We start from the raw sequence: 22,324 nt of genomic DNA on the forward strand, positions 1-22,324 counted from the left end.
CATGAGACCACGACCTGAGCCGAGATCAAGAGTCTGATGCATAACCGACTGAGGCACCCCATTGTCTTTTTGAGACCATATTTTTACTGGCTGTGCTACCCTGAGTAGAGTCTCCTGGGCGTGGGTTCAAATCCTACCAGCTGTGGAATCTCAGATGAGTAGTCTGTCTGCATCCTTTTCTGGAAAATGGTATAAGAATCCTTTCCTCCCAGGCTGTCAGGAGATGAGTTGGAGACACCATCAGAGTCGTGCCAAGTGGAAAGTGAGGTGCACCCGTCTTGTTTTCATAACTGGGCACCACCCTCCAGGGGTTGGGGGCAGGTGCACCAGGTGTGAAGTCCCTGAGATGCTGACCCATCTGGCCTACTGATCTCTTCCCGGTGCCTGGACCGGAGTCTGGCATACACTAGGTGCTTGGTAAGTGCAGACCCTGGGTACAGCTCAGGACCTCCCTCTGTGGTAGCGGCTGAGCCCCCCTGGGGCTCTCCGGAACCTGTGTGGGCCAGAGGACCAGGCCGGGCTGTAGCCTCTACAGGATTCTGCCTGCGCTAAAGGCCTTGACATTTTTTCCTTCCTTAAGACACGTTCCTTCTGTGTGTTAAGAGCCCTTGTCCTTCCGGGACACAGGCCAGAGAGCTTCGCCAGTGACAAAAACAGTCACATAATGGCAGGCACATCCTAGCAGTGGCCCTTGTTCACGTTCAGTAAATCCAGTGAGTGTTTGTGGGGTGTCCTAGGCACCTCACTTCTCCTTCCTACTCACCCCTTCCCTGCAAGGCAGACCTCCATGCTCTCGATCAACCAGTATTTTTTATTTTTTTTTACTACTTTTTATTATTTTTAAAAGCTTATTTATTTATCTTTGAGAGCAAGAGAGAGAGAGAGAGTGCAGTGGGCAGAGAGAGAGGGAGACAGAGAATCCCAAGCAGGCTCCGAGCCCACAGCAGGGAGCCTGATTCGGGGCTGGATCCCATGAACCATGAAATCATTCTATATACACAGTGGAATACTACTTAGCAGTGAGAAAGACTGAAATATGGTGTTTTATAGCAACGTGGATGGAACTGGAGAGTGTTATGCTAAGTGAAATAAGTCAGACAGAGAAAGACAGATGCTGTATGTGGATCCTGAGAAACTTAACAGAAGACCATGGTGGGGGTGAGGAGGAAAGGGGGAAAAAAAAGAGGTTAGAGAGGGAGGGAGCCAAAACATAAGAGACTCTTAGAAACTGAGAACAAACTGAGGGTTGACGGGAGTGGGAGGGAGGGGAGGGTGGGTGATGGGCACTGAGGAGGGCACCTGTTGGGATGAGCACTGGGTGTTGTATGGAAACCAATTTGACAGTAAATTTCATAGTAAAAAAAAAAAAAAAAATCATGACCTGAGCTGAAATCAGGAGCCTGATGCTTAACCAACTGAGCCACCCAGGCCCCCCAACCAGTATTTTTAAAGTACCTACTAAGTGCCAGAAGCTGGTCCTGCAGCTGCGAGCAAGATAGATGTGGGGGTGCCTGGGTGGCTCTTGATTTTGGCTTAGGTCATGATCCCACGGTTCCGTGAGAACAAGCCTGAGTCTGGGCTCAGTATTGATAGCAAGGAGCCTGCTTGGGATTCTCTCTCTCTCTCTCTCTCTCTCTCTCTGCCCCTCTCCCGATCTCTTTCATTCTCTCTCAAAATAAATGAACTTAAAAAAAAAAGACAGATGTGATCCCTTGCCTCATGGAAACCAGTACTATTTTCCAGATAAGGACACAGGCATTGGAAGGGGAGGCTTTTGCTCGTGGCCCCCGTTGAATCAGCGGCAGCCAACATCCCACCTCCTGGACCAAAAAAAGTCACTTCCTTGCATGGGACCTCAGTTGCCCAGTCTGTGAAATGTGGGGCCGGAGGGGCCTAGGTTAGCTACCCTAGTGCTGACGGCTCACAGCTCTAACCCCGGACCTTGGAGGAGAGCAGGTACCATCCCCGGCCCCACTGTCCCCATCAGGCTCCTGGTAGCCAGGATCATCCTTGTCATTTTCTTTTCATTCGAGAGGCGCCTCTCTGCAGAAATGGGCCCCAGATTCTCTGCAGAAATGGGCCCCAGATTCGTTTGCCTGATGCCCGCTCCTCCCAGCCAGCAAGGCCCCCAGCAGAGAGGCTTTTGGTCTGGAAGGCCTGAGGGAGCCTCTTCTGTTTACATTCCTCACCACAGCCAGATAGCTGCCTGTTTGCCCTAAGATCCTGAAAACCCTTCTCTCCCCTCCCCATTATGGAGGGAGCCGCCTCTGGAGAAGCCACACTCCTCTCCAAGCCTCAGATTCCCATCTCTACAGTGAGCACGGGTGATCCCTGCCTCACAGCCTGCTTGGAAGGTAGGTTTACTTGACAAATCTCCCTCCCCACACCCCCGCCACTCTCAGTGAGTTAATTATTAGGGTTTTTTTTTTTTTTTTTTTTTTTGTAAATGTTTTGCACTGGCGTTTGAACACGTCATATCTGTTCAGGTTCTCCTGTCTCTCCTTCTCTCCCTCTCTCTCTCTCTCTCTCCCTCTGCAGCAATTCCAAAATCCGACTTTCTAGCTGCTGAACCAACACCTCATGGGAGCCATTTCTGTTTGCAGGCTGAGGGACCCCACTGTTTTTGCGGAGCCAGCTCAATTTAAAGAAGAACAGTAATGATAAAGGGGCTAAGAATGTTCAGGGACCTGGTGCTCCCAGCCTCTCCACTGTGGCTGTGGGCTGGGGACATACCTACACCCTACTCTACAGTGGGGACACAGAGGTGCAGAGGTGGAGATGACTGGCTGCTCGGGTAGGGCACAGAGCCACAGCTGTGGTGGGTGCTCAGGGAGCTTGGCTCTGGAGCTCAGGCCCACCGGGCTTCCAACCAGTCCCAGCAGAAGTGAGCTGCCCATCCTGTGGAGGCATTCAAATAAAAGGCGAGACTGCATGTCAGGAGCTCACCTTCACCATCCAATAAAAAGTTAAAAAAACAGGGGCGCCTGGGTGGCTCAGTGGGTTGAGCGCCGGACTTGGGCTCAGGTCATGATTTCCCGCGTCGGGCTCTGTGCTGACAGCTGGGAGCCTGGAACCTGCCTCTGATTCTGTGTTTCCCTCTCTCTGCCCCTCCCCTGCTCACGCTCTGTCTCTGTCTCTCAAAAATAAATAAATGTAAAAAAAAAAAAAAAAATTATTTTTTTAAATTAAAAAACAAAAATCAAAAAAACACACCTTGATCACCTCCTAGGTGCCAGGCCCCTTGCTAAGCGCTGGTAAAGAGGGGAAGAAAGGGAGCTCACGTGAATCTAGCCCCAGACAGCACGGTCTGGATCTCAGATGCCTCCCCTGTGGGACTTGGGGCTACCCCAGGGCAGGATCCCCCGTAGCCGCGTCTGTCGGGGGACGGGGGGGGGGGGGGGCGGGGGGGGCTGTCTACCAATGAATGAATGAATGAGCCAATGCCGGGGTGGGAGGACCCGCCAGGCGCCCATTACCGGAGGAGGAGCTGCCCGGGGGTGGCGGGGTCAGGAGCCCGGGAGGGATCTCGGGGGCCCCAGGCAGAGCCCTCCCCGGGAAGCGCCTGTGGCCCCGCGGCCGCGATCGCGACGCCCGGCTTCCCGGGTAGGGGACCGAGCCCGCTCCCCGTCCCCCCCCCCCCCCCGGCCCCCCACCAGCGGAGGCGAGCGGCGGGGGCGGGGGCAGCCGGGGGCGGCGCGCGGCGCTGGAACCTGAGCCGGGGGAGGAGAGTCGCGCGGCGCGGGCGGGCGGGCGCCGGGCGGCCGGGATTCAGGAAGCGCCTCGCGGTCCCGGAGGTGAGTGGGGCCGGGGCCCTCGGGGCAGGGATCCTGGGGAGGGGGGGGGGGCGCGGCGCCCCCGGGGACGTCTCCGAGGCTCCGAGGCTCCGGTCCGGGGCGCGGGAAGGAGGCGCGGGGTCCCGCCAGCTCCCGCTGCCCCGCTGCGTGCCCTCGCACCCGCCCCCTCGTCTCTCTCGGCTTCGGTTTGTTTTATCACCTGTGAAATGGGCGCCGGCGTGGGCCGTGGGGTCGCCCTGTCTGCGGGAGGGAGGTCCCGGGGTCCCCAAGAGCCAAGCGCAGGAATCAGAAGCGAGGAGGCCCTGCAGCCCACCTTAGAGGCATCCCCATTTCGGGGGGCTGGGAAGGGGCAGTCGGGGGCCCTGAGGTCTGCCTTCTATGGCTAAGCAAGCGGGAGGGAATTGGAAGTCTGGAACTTCCAGAGGCCCACTTCTTCGTTGGCCTCAGTCAGTCCCAGAGACGGCTCTTCCTCCAAGAGGCAGGACAATCTTTAACCTCCGGCTGTGCCTTCAGAGCCTCCTGGGAGGTCCGCCAGGACGGGGAGAGACCTCCCGCACTCCCCACTGGCCTGCAGAGACCCGCCACAGACTGCTGCCGGGGCTGCTCACCACCCCGCCTGCCTGGCCCTGCCCAGCCCTTCGACCCGTCTGCCCTCCCCATTTTGCAGATGAGGAAACTGAGGCTCTGGTCGGGGGTGGAGCCAGGTGGAAGTTTTACCCAGGGCTGCCGGGCTCCAGAGCCCTCCCTGCCTGGTGCCCCCGGGGGTGCCCTGGCTCAGCCTCTACCGTGGGGCTCTGCTGGGGCTGGGGTTGTGTGATGCTGTGTGTGAGCTTTGTTCTGGGAGCTAAGACCCACTCGGGGATTTAAGCTTCGCCACTTTATCTGTGGGGCGAGGACGGGGGTAACTCCATGACCCAAATGAGGAAGTTGAAAAGGTGGTCTCTTTAGAGAGGTCAAGTAGAAGGGTCAGGCCTATGTGGGCCCCCCGTGCCACCCCAGTTTTGTGTGACCTTGGGTCAGTCCTTTGGCTGTCTGAGAGATAGCTCGTCTGTAAAATGGGGGTGAAATGGGGGCCACCCCAGGGCTGTGGGGAGGACAGACCGCCTGGGAGGAGCTGGCCTCACACTCCCAACTCACCCAGCAGTGTCATTGTGCTTGCTTGCTCCGGTAATGAAGAGGTGAAAAGAGGTAACTGGCCATTCCCCCATTTCTCTAGTTGATTCTGTTCGAATAACAGTAGGGAGCCCCTCTTCCCACCTTTGTCGGTGGTAAATCAGAGTGGGGAGGAGCTCCCCGAACAAATGGCAGGCGGAGGTCATGGGCCAAGGCAGGGTCTGGTTTGTAAAACCCGGGGGGGGGGGGGGGGGGCGGCGGGGGGGGGTGTCGCTGTGAGAGGAGGGGGTGTGGGTGAGAGCTGAGAAGTTGCGCTGGGGAGTGGCTGCGGGCGCCCCTGGCAGTTCACCTGGTGGGAGCAGGGCCTTGGCCACTTTCTCCTGTGTCTAGCAAGGCCTCCTGGAAAGCACCCTCCCTCCCCTGGGCAGGGTCTAGCCGGAGGGCTCTGGCCCCCTCCACCGCTTCCCCCAAACTGGGATTGCCTCTGGGCCAGCTGTGCCCTCCAGGCAGGTGGGCATCCAGCAAGGTGAACATGTATGGTAGATGCTTGGCAAATGTGTGCTCTCAAATGAATGGGGGCCAGGAGACAAGTCTGGGAAGGGATCGGGGAGGGCTTGATCGAGGTGGGGGTTCAAGCCACACCTTGAAGAATAAGTAAGGGAAAGGGCACTCAGGTAAAGGGAAGGACATTATGAGCAAAGACCTGACCACTACCTGCTGCCAGGTGGGTAAAGCTAGACTTTGTAAGGCCAAGACATGGTTCCGTTTGTCTGGAATGTGTGACGTGACCAGGAAGTGCCAGGGATTGGGCAGGCAGGGGCTAGGTCAGACCCAGAAGCCCTGAAGTCCAGGCTGGGAGGGACATGCCAGATGTGTGGTCTGGAAAGGTCCCTCTGGCTGCAGAGCCAGGGCCAGGCAAGGAGGCCGGTCCCCAGGCTGGAGAAGCCATCCCGGCCTGGGACCCGAGGCCCAGGATGGCGACTGGAGAGGGGTGGCTGGCAGGCGATGGGGGGAGGGAGAGAATCGGGCAGGGATTGGCCTCACTGTGCCCGGCACAGGTCAGGTGCTCCATAAATCTCTACTGCACAGTTGAGTGACTGAACTACATCATTTTGAGAGGGCCCAAGTCCTTTGCGGTCCTTTACCTGTTCCTTGGTGGGAGGGGGAATTGGCATGGAGTGGACATCTCGACCCCTCACAGGCCCCTGACCACCTGCTGTCTGCCTCAGTTTCCCCCGTTTGATTCTGGGAAAGACACTGCAGGCCCCTCCCCAAATCACTGGGCCATACAGAGCAGCTCCACTTCTCATCACACACCAGATCTGGGGAGCCAAGAGAACATTGCATGCCAGCGGGCCCTCTGGAATGCTCCACATGGCCCATTTGGAGTGGAATTCACCTGTTAAAGATTAATTCAGATCTCTTGAGATACCTGTGGCCCTAGGCCCCAAAGCTGGTGCTCTGATCACTGAGTTCTGCCTGGCTTTAGCCAAACCTGGGCCGCATTAGTAGTCCTTATGATGGTCGCGAGCATTTATTGAGCACTTACTATGTGCCAGGCACTGAGCCAAACACTCTTAGTACATTTGGATATGAAACTATTATCGTTCCCATTTTTGAGAGGGCGGAGCTGCGAGGTCTGGGTAGTGAAGCCGCTTGCCCAGGGTCTTTTAGTTGGGGAGGGGCAGAGCTGGGATCTGAACTCTGTTTGTCTGATTCCAAAATCCATGCCCTTAACTTCCAAGGTGGCCTGTCCCCATTTGTCCCGTCCTGAAGTCACGGGGAAGAGACTGTGCGGTATAGAGAGAAGAATCTGGATTGCTCAGACAGGCCCTGCTTTAAGTCCTAGGTCTCCTGCTCCTTCTCCAGGGAAGCTCGGGCAAGTCACCTGGCCTCTCTGAACCTCAGTTTCCTCTTCTGTCAAATGGCGCTCTCAGATGCCACTTTGCAAAGACAGCCCGAGGCACACGGATGGGGCTCCGGAGCACTGTCTTCATCCCCATCCTGTTCCAGGACACGTTTTCCTCCAGCTCGTCCCTAGGGCACCCTCTGAGAGCCCCTCTGTGCCAGGCAGGTGGGCGGAACGTAGCAGGGGCAAAGCTGGACTTGCATTTGGACAAAGGACGATGCCTTTTCAGCCGTGAGATATTTATGGGCATTGACTGAGTGCCAGGAGCCCGTCAACGTTTCCTACTTTCCTGATTTAATGCTTTAAAGACTAAGGCTGGAGGGGGCGCCTGGATGGCTCAGTCAGTTGAGCATCCGACTCTTGATCTCAGCTCAGGTCTTGATCTCGGGGTCGTGAGTTCAAGCCCTGCCTTGGGCTCCACAGGTGTGGAGCCTACTTTAAAAAATAAATAAATCCATAAAAATAAAAACAAAAATACTAGGGCTGGAACCTGGCAATCTGGTTTAACTCCCGGCTTTTAGTAAGTTCCCTTACTCCCTGGGCTGTGGTTTCCCCATCTGAAAAATTGGGATAGTAAGAGTGCCTGTTCTGTGGGGTGGATGTGGGCAGTCTCCAATGCCACATAGTGTGTCACCTGATGTTCACCTCGATGATGTCACAGCCTTGCCCCCACTGGAGATGGGCAGAGGACGGAAGCTGAAGCTCATTTTATGGCTGAGAAAACTGGGGCTCCAAGGGAGAAGCAAGTGACTCTGGTCCCCTTGGGTCCCTGGAAAGCCCAGTGGCCAGTTCAGCTTCTACTTTGGACCAGCCCCTCTTAGAGTCAGACCCACCTTGGTCCCCACTCTAGCTCTGCTACTTGCTGCTGTGTGACCTCAGGTGGTAGCTTGACCTCTCCGTTCCTGGGGCTGCCACCCAGGATTTGCTGGAGGTTGGAGCTTCGTCAGCTTGAGGGGGATTTGGGTCATTATGGCCACTACCCTTGCCCCAGCCTGGACTCCCCCCTGCCTGGGTTTCCCTTGGGTCCCGTGAACTGGCACGCTGGCTGAACAGGAACGAGGAAGGGAGGCCAGGCCCCTACTTTCACCGTGACTCTGACTTCCTTCCTGCCTCTGAGCCCCTTCCTGATCATTGGCTTCCCCTTTCTGTCCCAAGCCCTGGCCACTGCTGTGTGACCCCAAGTAGGTCACCTCACCTCTCTGAGCATGTTTCTTCATTGGTGAGGGAGCATCAGACACCACGCCATGGGCATAGGAAGCCCTCCATAAGTGGTCTTGGGTCTGCTCCAGATGAGGTCAGAGGATGGGAAAGGCTGCAGAAGGAGGAGAGGGTGTGGGGGGCAGACAGGAAGGCTATTGACCAAATGGGAATACTCTTATTTTTCTTTGGGTGGTGAGTAACGGCCGCCCGCCCTGCCACCCCCCTGCACAAAGGGCTCCTCAGTCTCACCGGCGCCTGTTTTTCCCTGAGGGTGGAGTGGCCTGGGTTCCACCCAGCTGACCGGGAGGGTGACCACCTTCTGGGATGGTTCCTCATGTGTGTGTACTGGTGGGGGAGGGCACTTGTAACACATGCCCCGAGTGTGCCCCACAGGCTCAGGGGAGACCCCTGTGGGCAGGGGGCCAATGAACCTCAGGCCAGGGACCTGTCGGCCCGGTTCGCTCCTGTCTCTTGCAAAGACGAGGAGCTCAGGAAAACCTGTAGACGTAGGGAAGGAAGAGAGGAAGGAAGGAAGAGAGGAAGGAAGGAAGGAAGGGTGGGAAGGAGGGAGGCAGAGGTGACTGAACAGACAAATTAACAAGGCAGGGGCATCAGAAAAAACCACCTACTCGAATTCAGACTCTGGCTGAGACGGAGTGGGCTTGGGGAAGTGTCCTGGTCTGCTTGAGCCTCAGTTTCCTCACCTGCAAAACGGACTCATGATTAGCTGTCGTCCTCATGGTGGGTGTGGGTCTCACAGGTCCGAAAGCCCAGCACACTGTAAGTGCTCCATAAATTATCTGTTAAAGGTTGGGAGAGAGGCAGGACGTTAGCCACCTAGGCAGGTAGTTGGGCAGAGGTCCCTCTGTGTCCATTCCTTCATTCGTTCATTCAGCAAGTATATCTTGAGCAGCGACTAAGTGCCAGGCCCTGTTCTGGGCCCTGGGGACTCAGTGGTGACCGGACAGAAAAGTTCCTTTTATTCCCCCACAGCCTTTGGGGCTGCACTTTATTATTTTTTTTTTTTTTAGTTTGTTTTGATGTTTCATTTCTTCTTGAGGGAGAGAGAGCAAGCGGGCTCTGTGCTGACAGCACAGAGCCCGACGCGGGCCTCCATCCCACGAACCGTGAGATCGTGACCCGAGCCAAAGTCGAACGCTCAACCGACTGGGCCACCCCGGGGCTGCCCTTGATGAGGCTCTGACACCCACGATGAACAAGCAACCCAGCAGTGGGTGCTGTGATTAGCTTCCTTCTAGAAAGGAGAAAACGGAGGCTCGGAGAGGTGAAGTGACCCATCGCGGGGGGGGGGGGGGGTCACACAGCTACTAAGCAGCAGAGCCAAGGTTCAGACTCCACGTCCGTCTGCCTGCAGCATCCCAGCGCCTCAGTACTGCACCACCTGCCTGATGAACTCCACGAGGTGCGGCTGTAGAAGGATCACCCCAGAGAGAGGGCTTCGTAGAGCCTAAAGGGATGAACTCACATGGGGTTAAAAGCAAACGGTTGGAATCCTAGCCACAGTCCCTTCTTGTTGAGTTGCTACCTCGGCTGGGTCCCTTGTCTCTCTGCGCCTCGCTGGGCTGCTGTGTAAAACGGGGATAACCATAATGCCTCCCTCACGGGAGAGGCAGATGTTAAGGCGCTCGGTGCCTGGTGGGTGTTGGGTAAATAGCCCCCCTCCCCTGCCCCGCCTCCACTCTGCCGGGACGTGGTTTACTCTCGTGGGAATGGAGACAATAATATCTAGTATCTAACTTCTGGAGTCATGACTTGGATTAAGACAGAACGGTGCTGTGTGGAAGGTGCCAGTGAGGGCAGGCCCTGCTAACGGTGGGATCTCAGGCACCAGCCTCGGCCATGACTTGAAGCAGTTAACCAGAGACACAGCCTGCTGTTGGCACAGGCTGCTGGTGAGGCGGGCTGGGGCGGAGAGAGGGTCTCAGACTGGTTTTCTGCTCTGCGTCAGGCTCCCTTCCCAGGCCCGATGAACCCATTCATTCCCTGGGTATCTGCTCCCTCCTCTGACTTGGCAGCCTCAGGCCTTTTGCGCATGACAATGAGGAGGACGGATGCCTGCATGGGCGGGTGGGGGTCTTGTCCCCTCTGGGCCTCAGCCTCCCAGCTGGGAAATGGGGCTGTGTGGCCTCCCGGAGATGGTGAGAGAAGGACATGAGGGGCCAGAAGACCTTTTTGGAAGGCGAGGTCTCCAGGCACGGTCCTGAGCCCTGGCCTTGGAGCCAATAAGTCTGGGTCCAAGCACCCGCTCTGCCCTGCCCTCTGGGACAGGGCCACCATGTTCTTGAGCCTCTGCTCTGGGCCAGACCCTCTGCTGGACCCTTTACACCTTCTTAATCCTCATGACCATCCCATGTGGTTTTTTCTTTTAATGTTTATTTTTTTGAGAAACAGAGGGAAGAGGCAGAGAGAGAGAGCGAGAGTGACTGAGAGAGAGAGAGAAAGAGAGAGAGAGAGAGAGGGAATCCCAAGCAGGCTCTGAACTGTGAGCACAGAGCCCAGTGCGGGGCTTGAACCCATGAACCACAAGATCATGACCTGGGCCGAAGTTGGACGCTTCGCCGACTGAGCCACCCAGGCGCCCCACGATATCCCCGTGTTACACCAAGGAAACTGAGGCTTGGGGAAGGAAGCCACTTGCCCAAGGTCACCAAGCCAGGAAGGGGAGTTGAGATGTGGTGCACGTACCACACAATTCACCCTTTCAGAGTGCGCAATTCCGTGGTTTTTTAGTGTATTTGGAGTTGTACGTACATTCCCACCATCTAGCTCCAGTGTGTTTTCATCACCCCAAAAAGCGCCCCCTCCCCCTCGGCAGTCCCCATCCCTGCGCTCTCTCCCGCCCCCTGCAGCCGCCAGCTCTGTGTCTCTATGCATTCGCCTCTTCCGGACATGTCATGTAAATGGAATCGGACAGCGTGTGGCCTTCTGCGATCCACGGCACACGCTCTTAAAACCACCGAGCCGTACTACCTCCTGGTGGCCCCTACCCCAGGGCTCGGGCCCCTTGGACGTGAATGGCCGCCCGCGAAAGCTCAGGGAGATGTTTGTGCACAGTCAGGACCCCTCCAGCCAAGGACCCGCAGCATGACCGAGTGACTGCGGTGGCCCCGCGGCCTTGCCCGCTGCGGGGCCTGATGAGTCACCCCAGCCTTGCCCCGCCTGGGTGGTGTGAGCTTCAGCGGGGCACTCTCCTGGGTGGGGGTGGGGGGGCGGCTACAGGACACTGGGGCTCTGTCTGCGCCGGACAGGCGGCCGCTGTGCAGCAGACAGGAAGCGGGCTGGGCCGAGACCTGCTAGGTAAATATGGGCTGGCTGGGGAAGGTGCCTGGCATGGCGTGATGCCCCCTGCGGCCACCGCCCGCCAGGGGCCAGGGAGCCTCGAACAGCCTGGCAGGCAGCAGGCTTCGCCTGGCCAAGGGGCCGAGCTCGCAGCCGGCTGCTCCAAGGTGGCTGCCAGAGTCCCAGGCTCTGGGCCCAGCCACTCCGCCCTCCCCGGCAGGCATACATACCTCCCTTGGTCCTACATCTGTTCATCCACCCTTTGATGATGACAACGATAATAATAATAATACAGCGATGTCGAGGACGCTAACAACAGCATTCTTTATGGAGTGTGCCTTCTCCAGGTGCCGGGCTCGGTATTTCGTGCACTATCCTACTTCAGCCTCGCAATAGTCCCCTGGGGTGGGTGCTGTCACCATCACCAGGTACAGGTGAGGACATCGAGGCACAGGAAGGCCAGGTGACTTGCTCAGGGGTGCATAGCTGGCGAGCTGACCATCTGCCTCGGAGGCCCGTGGTCCCTACCACCCACCCAGCACCGCTTTCCCCACCCCCTCCTTCCACCCTTCCCTTTGGGAGTCCCCAGTCTTTGTAAAGTATCCACTGAAGGCGCAGGTTCTGGGACCACATGCGTTTGAATCCTGCTTCCCCCTCTCAGAAGCTGGGCAACACTGTCGGAGTGACTCTACCTCTCTGAGCCTCAGTTTCCTCACCTGGAAGGTGGGGTTGGGGGTTGGACAGAGCTGGTGTTTTCTCTCCGGGATCCCTGTTTTCTTAACCCTTTCCCCACCCACACCGCCCTTCCAAGACTGACCTGGAATGACTGGTGCTCACAGGCGTGTTTATTCCAAGGGGACTGCAGGAAATGGGGGGCCCCAAAGATGCGGCATGAGCCACAGGTTGGAGCCGGGAGGAAGTGCCCTGGGTCTGTCTGGGAGCCCCACACTACCCCCACCCTTGCTCTGCCTTCTTCCCACCCACCTACCCATCTTTTCTTCCTCCACCTTCCTCCTCCCCTGCTTCAGGCCACATCAGTCCCCCGTGCCTTCTACGCTCTCTTGTCCCCACACTTTGGACCTTGCTGTCTCTGTCCCAGCTGTCAGGCCCAGGCCAGACCCCCTCCTCCTTGCAGCCTGTCCCCATCCCTGTCAAAGGATCTGCAAGCACCCTCCGGGGGCTTCAGAAAGACCCTGCCTTATAGTTTATGAAAGCAAGTATTTATCAATGTCCCATTCTGCCTCAGCCCGGTGCTGGATGCTGGGGAAACAACAGACACAGAGTAGTCCCTCCCTCTTGGAACTAAGACTCCAGAGAAGAGCGAAGATGAATAAAGGAATAATATAAGTAAATGCACAAGTTTAATCCTGGAAAGAGCTATAAAGGGAGGCGTAGTTTGCTCTTAGAAAGAGGAGCAAGGAAGCTGGTTTACACTGGAGGTCAAGGAGGCTTTTCACAGGAGGTGCCTGTGAAGAGGGGGACCTGAGTAAGGGGACCCAGCTAGGGGGGAAAGAGGGGACAGCCCTGGCTAAGGTCTGGAGAAGGAAAAATCCCTCTGCTTCCCCCTCTCCCAGACTCTTACGAAGCTCCATTCTTTTATGTTTCCCTGGGCGCCCTGCAAACAGGTGGCACTCAACAGACGCCCGCCCGTTGGAGTGAATCGATCCCAGGAGGGAGGGAGCGGAGAGGAACTAGCTCCCTGGAATTCTTCTCCCTGGGGTGGAGTGGCCCTGCACGCCCAAACTTGCCACCAGATTTAAGCAGCTTTCCTGGGTCATGGAATCAGGAGGATGGGATTTGACAAATATGTGCCAGGGTTTCCATGAGATCAGGCAAAGCCACGGGTAATGGTGAGGATGGGCCCCTTCTTCCACCTTCCGCACAGGGAGGGGGCAGGCAGATGGTGCAGGAGGCCCCTGCCCCCACTGGGTCTGAGATTCTCAGAGAGAAGGTGCCTGCCGTTCATGGAGCGTGTAGTTCGCTATTTATTGAGGGCTTACTCTGTGCCAGGTGCCTGACTCAACCTGTGTAATTCGCACAACGACCCAGTTAAGATCCCATGGACAGGTGAGGAGAGAGCAAGGCCCAGGGAGGTTAAGTCACTTAACTCAAGCTCACGCAGCTGATGAGCAGTGGGTATGGGAGCCGACCCCCTGATCTGTCTGATGAAAATGCACACTTTTTCCATGCCCCACTAGCTCCCTCCAGGGGCTCCTCCTCCTCGGGGGAGAGGGAGTGGGTTTGGCCATCCTCACTGAGTCCCCAGATCCTTTAGAGCCTGGGACCTCTGTCAGGGCAGAGAGGGAGGCTTGGGGACCTTGGCTCATCACTGTATCTCCTCACCCTGCTCAGGACCTCTGCACCCCTTAACTCAGCACTCCTGAGCCCCTCTGGTCTACACAGCTCTGAACACCACTGGACATGACTCTGCTTCTTGGTTTGTCTGGCTGTTTACTCTGTTCCCCACCGGAAGGTCAGCCCCGGGAGGGCGGGGGTTTTTCTCAGGTCTGTTCCCATCTATGTCCCCTGCACCTGGCACCCTGTAGGTGCTCACTAAATATTTGGTCAATAAACGAATAGATGAGTGGTTTCTAATCCTGCTCCTTGGGCCCTGAGATTCAGGACCCCCCCCCCCCTCCATTCACCCTGTCCTACCACCCTCTGCGTGGACCGCAGTCTGGTTTTTATATTCAGAAGACGTGCTCTGTGCTTAAGATGTGTGATTCCACCGCTTGAAGTGAATGCAGTGGTGATGCGCAGTGTGTGGGGAGGTTCCCACTGAGGCATAAACGTCCTTGGTTGAGCCCCCAGCGCCCTGCTGCCAGCTGGGTGCCGCCCGCTGCAAAGATCCCCGGTAGGGGTGGGCCCCAGGTAGGGGTGAGTCCCGGTAGGGGTGGGCCCCGGTGGGCTCACAGCGGGCATGCGCACACCACACGGGGAAAGACGCGAATAAGCATGCGCGACATCCACGCGCTGAGGAGACCCACGAGGACTCGCAGCCTCTCTCCCTGCCCGCACCCTCCTTCTCTCCCAAGTCTGGCATTGGTTTGGAACGTGTAATAATAGGCTACAGGGCAAATTAGAACAGGGAGTGAACTCTCCCTGACCACAGAGAACAGGGTAGCGTTTGCGGAAAGAATTGCCACAGAGCAAGCAGCAGAGCGGGCTGTGTGTGTGTGTGTGTGCACACGTGTGCATGTGTGTGCATATGTGCTCACTGGTGTGTGCATTGCTTGATGAGGAAGGAGTAGCAGAGTTAGGATTCAGAGGCCATCTTCATGGCCATTTGTTCCCTGGGGGGCCCCTCAGGGCCTCAGTTTCCTTAACTGTAAAATGGGAGCAGTAGTCCAGCTTTGTGGGCTCTCGCCGGCCATGAATGCCAGGCTGGGTGCTTTGCTGTCGTGTGTGTGTGTGTGTGTGTGTGTGTGTGTGTGTGTGTGTGTGTGTGTGCGCGCGTGCGCAGAGGGGGGTGAGGAGGACAGGTGAACTCGCTGTACCATGTCGGTGACGATGACGATTAAAGCGCTCAAGTGCTTATTAGGTGCCTGAGAGACACGTGACCTGCCTTATGTCACGGCAGCCCTACGGGACAGATGCTGTCATTACGACCCTCATTTTACAGGTGGGGAAACAGAGGCTCAGAGAAATTAGCCCAGGCTGGTAGTAATAATCCTCAGCTCCCAGGCTCCCAGGTTGTACAGCTCACACATGATACTGTAGGTGCCCGGCGCTGTGCCTGGCCGCCGGCCCCTGCCCAGTCAACTGAGGGGTTAGGGTAGCCCAAGCTTTGTAGCCAAGTGTGCAGATTTGAATCCTGGCTCTGTCGCTAACCTGCTGTGTGGCCGCAGGCAAGCCACTTAACCTCTCTGATCCTCCGTTTCCTCGTCTGTAAAGTGGGAATGAGAGCCGTACCTCCCTCCAGGGCAGGGTTTCTCAGTCTCAGCACTATTGATATTTCTGGGCCCGGATCCCTCCTTGTGGTGGGGACTCTCCTGTGCATTGTCGTCATGATTATTCATTGTAATTAAACGCTAATAATGGTCACATGTGCCTTGCCTGAGGCTACCGGTGAGGCGTGAGCGGCTGAGAGGAGATTTGAATCTGGGGCCGGCTGACTTCGGACTCCTTGTCGTGGCGGCCTCAGAAACCTTGGATGCCGTCTGGGTTGGGGTTCCTTAGGAGAAGGGGCGCAGGCATGGTGGGGGGTTGAGAGCTCCCTGAGGTGGGGTGTCCGTCTGGCTCTGCTCCAGTGGGGGAAGTGGTGTGGTAATTGGGAGGGTGTTGACCGCGGAGGCATGTGCCCCAATGCCTCCTCTCCCCTGACCCCTGGGTCCCCAATGAGGTGGATGGGGCTGGGCCCTGGGAAATGTAATCTTCCCCCTCAGATGCCTGCACCCCGATGGATACCTGTCCCTGCCTCATCACGCCCCCCACTGCTGCAGAACAAAACCATCCGACGTCTCCCAAGATCTATAGGAGGAGGTGTGTTCACCCCGGTTTTACAGGTGGAGAAACCGAGGCCCAGGGAGAGGAAGTGACTTGTCCAAGATCACACAGCTGCTAGTTACCAGGGCCAGGACAGGAACCAGGTGTATCTGATTTCAGAACCTGTGTTCCTAACCTTTCCTTCCTCCTTTGATTAGAATCATCGATAGCCCCCAACTTATTCCCAGAGTTGGCACTGGGAATGCCTGACCTCATTTACTTCTTCCTGCAAAACTATGAAACGCTGCTGCCTTTGCACCCATTTTAAAGAGGAGGAAACTGAGGCCCCGGGAGCTAAAGCAACTTGCCCAAGGTCACGCTGCATATCCGTAGGAAGTGAGCTTAGAACCCATGCCTGAATAACCCTAAAGCCCATGCTCTCCCTCCCCGCTGGTGCCCAGAAAAGGGCCCATCCCCGGCAGGAGCTCCGACCCTCGGGATGCTCTGCCATGCCCACCCACAGGGGCCTCTTGCCCTCGCCTCTCTGGCCCAGGCTTCCCTCCTGGCAGCCAGAAAACAAACAAGGTGGGAACCAGTGTTTATTTGGTCCTCTGCTAATGTGTTGGGCAGGCAGAGGAAGACATAGAAAAGAGAGCTTTTCAGACATCTCCCTGCAGCCCGGGTGGGATGGTGAAAGTTCCGGGAAACTCGCCCTCAGTGCCCAGCCCCGCCCACCGAGCAGTGTGCCGCAGAGGGCAGGGGCCTGCCAGGGCTTTGCGCCTCCCTGTCCTTGCTCCTGGTTAGCGGTCGGGCCCAGAGCTGGAGAGACCTGGGTTCAAGTCCAGCTCTTCTCCCTACAAGCTGCATGACTGGCCCTCTTAAAGCTCCAGTCTCTTGGGGCGCCTGAGTGGCTCAGTCGGTTGAGCGTCTGACTTCGGCTCAGGTCACGATCTCGCAGTTTGTGAGTTCGAGCCCCGCATTGGGCTCTGCGCTGACAGCTCGGAGCCTGGAGCCTGCTTCGGATTCTGTGTCTCCATCTCTCTCTGCCCCTCCCCCACTCACACTCTGTCTCTGTCTCTCTCACAAAATAAACATTAAAAAAAAAAAATTAAAAGCAAAAACAAAAACCTCCAGTCTCTCCATCTGAGAAACGGGGGGAACGAATTACACCTTCCTCCGTGTGGTACGTTTCTAGGTGTTGGGGATGCAGGAGTGAACAAGGACAGATGCGTTCCTGCCTCCTGATGCTCACGTCCCAGGAATGAACTAATCCCATGAACAGATGGTCAGGGAGGGCTTCCCAGAGGAAGGGACAGTTGAGCTGGGAACACAGATGGGTAGGGGATAGGCAGGCCAACAGGGGAGGGGAGGGACTGGCACTCGGCAGTGGGAAGCAGAGTTTTTGCACCGTGGGAAGTTAGCTATAGTCTTGGAAACTCAGTTTGCCGTTCTTCAAAATGGGAGTCATAAGGATGGCCCTAGGAGAGACGGAGTAATGCTGGCTCACACAGTGGGTTTGCACCTGTTTGCTGAGCACCTGCAGGGCCCGAAGCATGCATTTAATGGTTAAGTTTTAGTGCTTGCTGTGTGCCAGGCACTGACCACTGAATGCATGCTCTCTGCCTGGACGTCCCCATTTTACAGATGAGAAAACCGAGGCCGTGAAATGTCAGCTTGCCCAGTGCCACACAGTTGCGGAGTGTGGAGCCTGGATTTGAACCCTGCTCTGCGGGGCTCTGAAGCTGGTGGGGTTGGTTGGGAGTAAGCCCCAGGCTCCGGGTCTGGGGTCCCAGGATGACTCTGAGGCCCTTCCTCCTCTCTCCACCTACTGCCCGGGGTAGCTGGACCCGAGGCCCGTTTACGTTTCCAGGTCCCTAAAAGAGGCTCCTGTTGTAGCTCTTGCCTGGGGCTGCCAGCCAACCACATCTGGGAGTGGTCACCCCGCACCCCTGTCATTACAACGGTGGCTTTGAAGCAGCTGGCAGCCGTGCTGTTTGCCCACGTGGGAGGGGGCTTCCTGGAGCCCCCACCCCTGGCCAGGCTCCGCCCGACTCCCCTCCCGTTCCCTTACAGGCCGAGCAGCGCAGACGGGTCCCGGGTCAGCATGGCGGATCCCAGCGGAGGCCCCCACGCGGGGCCCGGGGAGGTGGCTGAGACCCCCGGGGACGAGAGCGGGACCCCCGGGGCTGAGGCCTTCCCCCTCTCTTCTCTGGCCAACCTGTTTGAAGGGGAGGATGGCTCCCCCTCCCCCTCCCCGGCTGACACCAGCCGCCCCGCTGGGCCAGGTGATGGGCGACCAAATCTGCGCATGAAGTTCCAGGGTGCCTTCCGCAAGGGGGTGCCCAACCCCATCGACCTGCTGGAGTCCACCCTGTATGAGTCCTCGGTGGTGCCTGGACCCAAGAAGGCACCCATGGACTCGCTCTTTGACTATGGCACCTATCGTCATCACCCCAGCGACAACAGGCGGTGGAGGAAGAAGGTCATCGAGTGAGTATTGCTGGCTGCCTGGCCAATGGTCTCCTCTGTGTTGAATCCGTCCGCCCATCCATCCATCCACCTACCTGTTCGCCCACCTGTCCACTTTTCCATACACTTGTCTGTCCACCCGTCTGTCCATCCATCCGCCATCCCTCCATCCGTCATCTCCTCGTTCATTCATCCAGCTACCTGTCTGTCCACCTGCTCGTCCACTTGTCCACCCGTCCATCATCCACTCATCAGGTATCTCCCTCCCCATCTGTCATCTATCTATCCGGCTGTCCCCCCGTGAAAACCCCTAAGAACCCCTCTCAGGCTTCTGTGTGTGTCTGGAGGACAGTCTTGAAGTCCGGAGGTGGCCTGTTGCCTGGTCCTTGTCTGTCCTCCTTGCTGATCACAGACTCATTTGTGCCCTTGGATGAAGCCCTTGCTTGGTCAGGAGCTGTCTCCTTTCTTTGTTCACTGAGTCACCGATTCGTTTAGTGGATGTTTCTCAAGCACCCACCACGTGCCTGTCAGGGGGGTCGGCCCCATGGCTCCAGGGGTGAGCCAGACCAGGTACCACTCCTACAGAGTTCAGACGCTGAGTAGCCTCCACTGCTACCTTCATTGTGGAAGGTGAGGCAGGCGATAAGCAAGCAAATGGGCACGTGAACACACAGTTCGAGTTGGGGGAGGTGCTGAGGCAGAGAGGGGAGCTGATACGGGCAAGGTATTCCAGGAGGGCTTCCTGGAGGAGTCAACATTTTAGCTCAAAGCTAAGGGATGAGAAGGGGCAGCCACACGGGGTGAGGGTGGTGTTCCAGTGGACGGAAGTGCATGCACCAGGGCCGGAGGCTGAAGAGGCTGGGTGTGCCCAAAGACCGAGATCTCACAGCCGTCCGCACGCTGCTGGACAATCGGTTCCACCTGTGCTCAGAGGACAGCAAAGTGCCCTGGTGTCCCCATCTCTTCCAGGTCCAGCTGGAAGCTTGGTGGGCTCCGTGCCTCCCTTTCCCTTCCCAACCCCCTCCTTCGGGCCTCACCCCGCCCCTACCCCAGACAGTCAGGGCTAGTGGCTTTGGAGGGGCCTTGCAGGAACTGGGGGTGTGGCTGAAGTCTCCGGAGACCCAAGCACCACCTAGTGCGGTGTGGGTGTGAGGGTGTCCTTTCCATTTCGTTTTTGGTTCCAAGTTCACAGGTCGGGAGCAGATGAAATGGGGGCTTCCCAGGTGCTCTCAGGATCATAGCGGTCTGTGCCCTCATCCTCAGGGGGGGGCAGCCCTGCCCCTGCCCTGGCACCCTGCCGCTGGAGCCCTGCCTCAAGGTGGGGGGTGGTCTGGGGCCCAGGCAGAGGAAGGAAGGAGAGCAGCTGTCCCCGTCGCCTGGCCTGCCAGCGGCTCTCCCTACCCCTCAGCCCCTCCTGCTGCCCCACAGCCTGACCTCAGTCTCCCCTCCTGCCCGCCCGCCTCTGTCACTGCTCCCCCTCGGCTCCCCTCCTCTCTCCTCGGCTCCCTACACTGTCTCCGTTTCTGTCTTCCTCTGTTCATTTAACAGATTCTTAGTGTGCCCCGTATGCACCAGGCACTGGGTGGGTGGAGACGTGGCTGAGAGCACTCTTGCCCTTCGTGGAGCCCCCTGGGCTCACGCTGCTCCCAGTTCTTTGTCTGTTAAAACCTAGCACACAGTAGGTGCCCAGTTAGTGTTTGTCGAATGACCAAAGGACTATCCATTTTTTCCCTCATTCTGTCTCTCTGCTTCCCCACTCCCAGCCCCCTGTGGGTCGCATCCTGTCTCTACCTGCCCCTGCAGCTCAGTGTTTCAAACACACATGCAGGCTGCGGACACACAGTGGGCGCTAAACAACAAAGCAATGTCTGCTAACGTGTATTGAGTGTTCACTGTGTGGTGGGCCTTGAACCAGGCACCTATGTGCTCATTTTTCTCAAAAGTCTGTTGAATGAATAAATTAATGAGCGAGTGGTTGAATAAATGAATGAGTTGCTTTATCTTTTAGTCTGGTGTTCCTCCTTTATTTTCTCACTATCCGTGTCTCTTTCGGTCTCTGGCTTAGTAAGTACTCGCTAACTGACGAATGGAAGAGTGGATGAATGGATGGGTGGGTGGGTGGGTGGGTGGATGGATGGGTAGGCTTGTTTCTTTTGTCTGTTTCCACCTAACACACAGTAGGTACCACGTAGACTTCGTTGGGATAAAACATTCTTTTGTTTCTCCAGCCATCCCTCCCCTCGGTCTGGTTCCACCCTAGGGCTCTAGCTGCCCCCTTCCACCCCCCACCACCCCTGGGCCCCTCAGGCCAGAGACAGCGGGGTGGGCGGGGGATGAGCCCTCCCATCACCCTGCCTTCCCCCACCTCCAGGAAGCAGCCGCAGAGCCCCAAAGCTCCTGCACCCCAGCCGCCCCCCATCCTTAAAGTCTTCAACCGGCCTATCCTCTTTGACATCGTGTCCCGGGGCTCTACTACTGACCTGGATGGGCTGCTTCCCTTCTTGCTGACCCACAAGAAGCGCCTGACTGACGAGGAGTTCCGGGGTGAGCCACCCGGGTGGGGGTAATGGGCGGGCCACCGGGGGTTGGGGAGGCCTGGCATTGGGAGCCACCTTTCCTCTTAGCGTCTTCCCCTGGGTCAATGGGCTGCACTGGCCACGAAGAGCCCTGGATAGGGAGTCTGACCCTTGTGTCCTTCGCCGTATTACTCACATATTACTACCTCTCGTAAGGTAGCTTTGGCTACCTTCGTTCATTCTTTCAGCCTTCAATTATGGAAAGGTCAGTGTCGGAGGTAAGCAGAGTCCACTCACCTGGGTTCGAATCCCACCTCCACCGCTTACAGATATATGGCTTCCCTGAGCCGCAATGTCCTCGTCCGTAAACTAGGGAATAATAGCATAGTCCTGGCAGAGTGAATATTCCTGCTTCTGCTCCCGGGCTCTGCCCTACCCCCACCCAGCTTTCGGACTCCCCTCCCTAGGCTGAGGCCTCAGTCACCACTGCCCTGGACTTCTCCCAGCCCAGAGGGCTCACCCTTCAGCCTCGTCACCTCGGGGCCTCAGCTCCCTCTGCCGCCCCAGGCCTCCCCTGCAAATTGGCAAAGTTGGCCTGTGAGCCCCTGGGCCCGCGTCAGCCACCTGCTACGTGCCAGGTACCAGGTTGAGGAGCCGTAATTCACTGGCCAAGCGACCTCACAAATCAACGTAAAATGTTAAGAACGGTGGCACCTGCCACAAGGGAGGTCCAGTCTCAAGAAGGCCGGCGGCAGTCTGCGGCTCGGGGCTGACGAAGCTTCGGGGAGGTGAGGGGCCCCATTTTTTGAGGCTTCGAGTACTTCAGGTAAATGAAGTGCCCAAACGGGGTGACCTGGTCAGCGGTACATTTTTCACGTATGCCTTTATCGGCCAGATTCTTTGAACACCAGAATGATACTGTGCAGTATCGTCATGGTGGTCAGAGGAGAAATGACTGGATTTATAAAAAATATTCCTTCGTGGTGCCCAGCCAGACCACGTGGCTCGTTTGTGGCACGAGCTTAGGGTTGCCGCAGCTTGGGGCGGCAGGTCCGACCTGCCCCCAGAGGGTGTCAGTGACTACGTGAATAATCTCATTTGGAGGTAACCCCACATTTAAGCCCCGACCAAACGGCCCCTCCAAGCCCCTTCCCAAGTTCATTAGGCACAAGAGGGAAACCTCAGGGTAGAGCAAACCCGAGTCATCAGCGAGACAGTGCAGCTCCAGGCTGGGCTTGCAAGGCTCCAGCTTCTTCTGAGTTCAGGACCGAGTCAGGGACTTTTCGCCTGGGCAAGGGACCCCCAGGAAAGCGTATCTGTGTGCATGAGCAGGGGTGAGGGGGGGGGTCCCCTGAATCTGCAGAGAATAGTGCATGTGTAAAGGGGCATTAACCAGGAGGCCCGTGACGCAAATTAAGCCATCTGTAGGGCTGCTCGCTTGCTCTGGCCCCTTCTAAGGCCCTGGAGCTAATTTTGATTTCATAATTGCATGTTTCTTTTCATAAACAGTACCCCCAAATTCTGTAAGTCTGAGCCCCCGCAAAGCCTGGATCCGCCGCCGCATGATTTTCTAGTCAGAGGCTCATGAGCTGATCTGA

At 57.2% G+C, this 22,324-nt stretch overlaps 1 protein-coding gene across 1 annotated transcript in view; it reads left to right on the forward strand.

The window, feature by feature from the left end:
• Window positions 1–3,683: 3,683 nt before the first annotated feature.
• Window positions 3,684–22,324, forward strand: part of TRPV4 (transient receptor potential cation channel subfamily V member 4) — a 35,401-nt gene continuing 16,760 nt past the window's right edge. Inside the window, exons 1-3 of the mRNA XM_058691012.1 lie at window positions 3,684–3,794; window positions 17,815–18,231; window positions 20,582–20,754. Of these exons, the coding sequence (XP_058546995.1) occupies window positions 17,846–18,231; window positions 20,582–20,754 (559 nt within the window). The 5' untranslated portion in view covers window positions 3,684–3,794; window positions 17,815–17,845. The remainder of the gene's footprint in view (window positions 3,795–17,814; window positions 18,232–20,581; window positions 20,755–22,324) is intronic.

The sequence above is a fragment of the Neofelis nebulosa genome, chromosome 11, assembly GCF_028018385.1.
Source record: "Neofelis nebulosa isolate mNeoNeb1 chromosome 11, mNeoNeb1.pri, whole genome shotgun sequence".
NCBI classification, from domain to species: domain Eukaryota; kingdom Metazoa; phylum Chordata; class Mammalia; order Carnivora; family Felidae; genus Neofelis; species Neofelis nebulosa.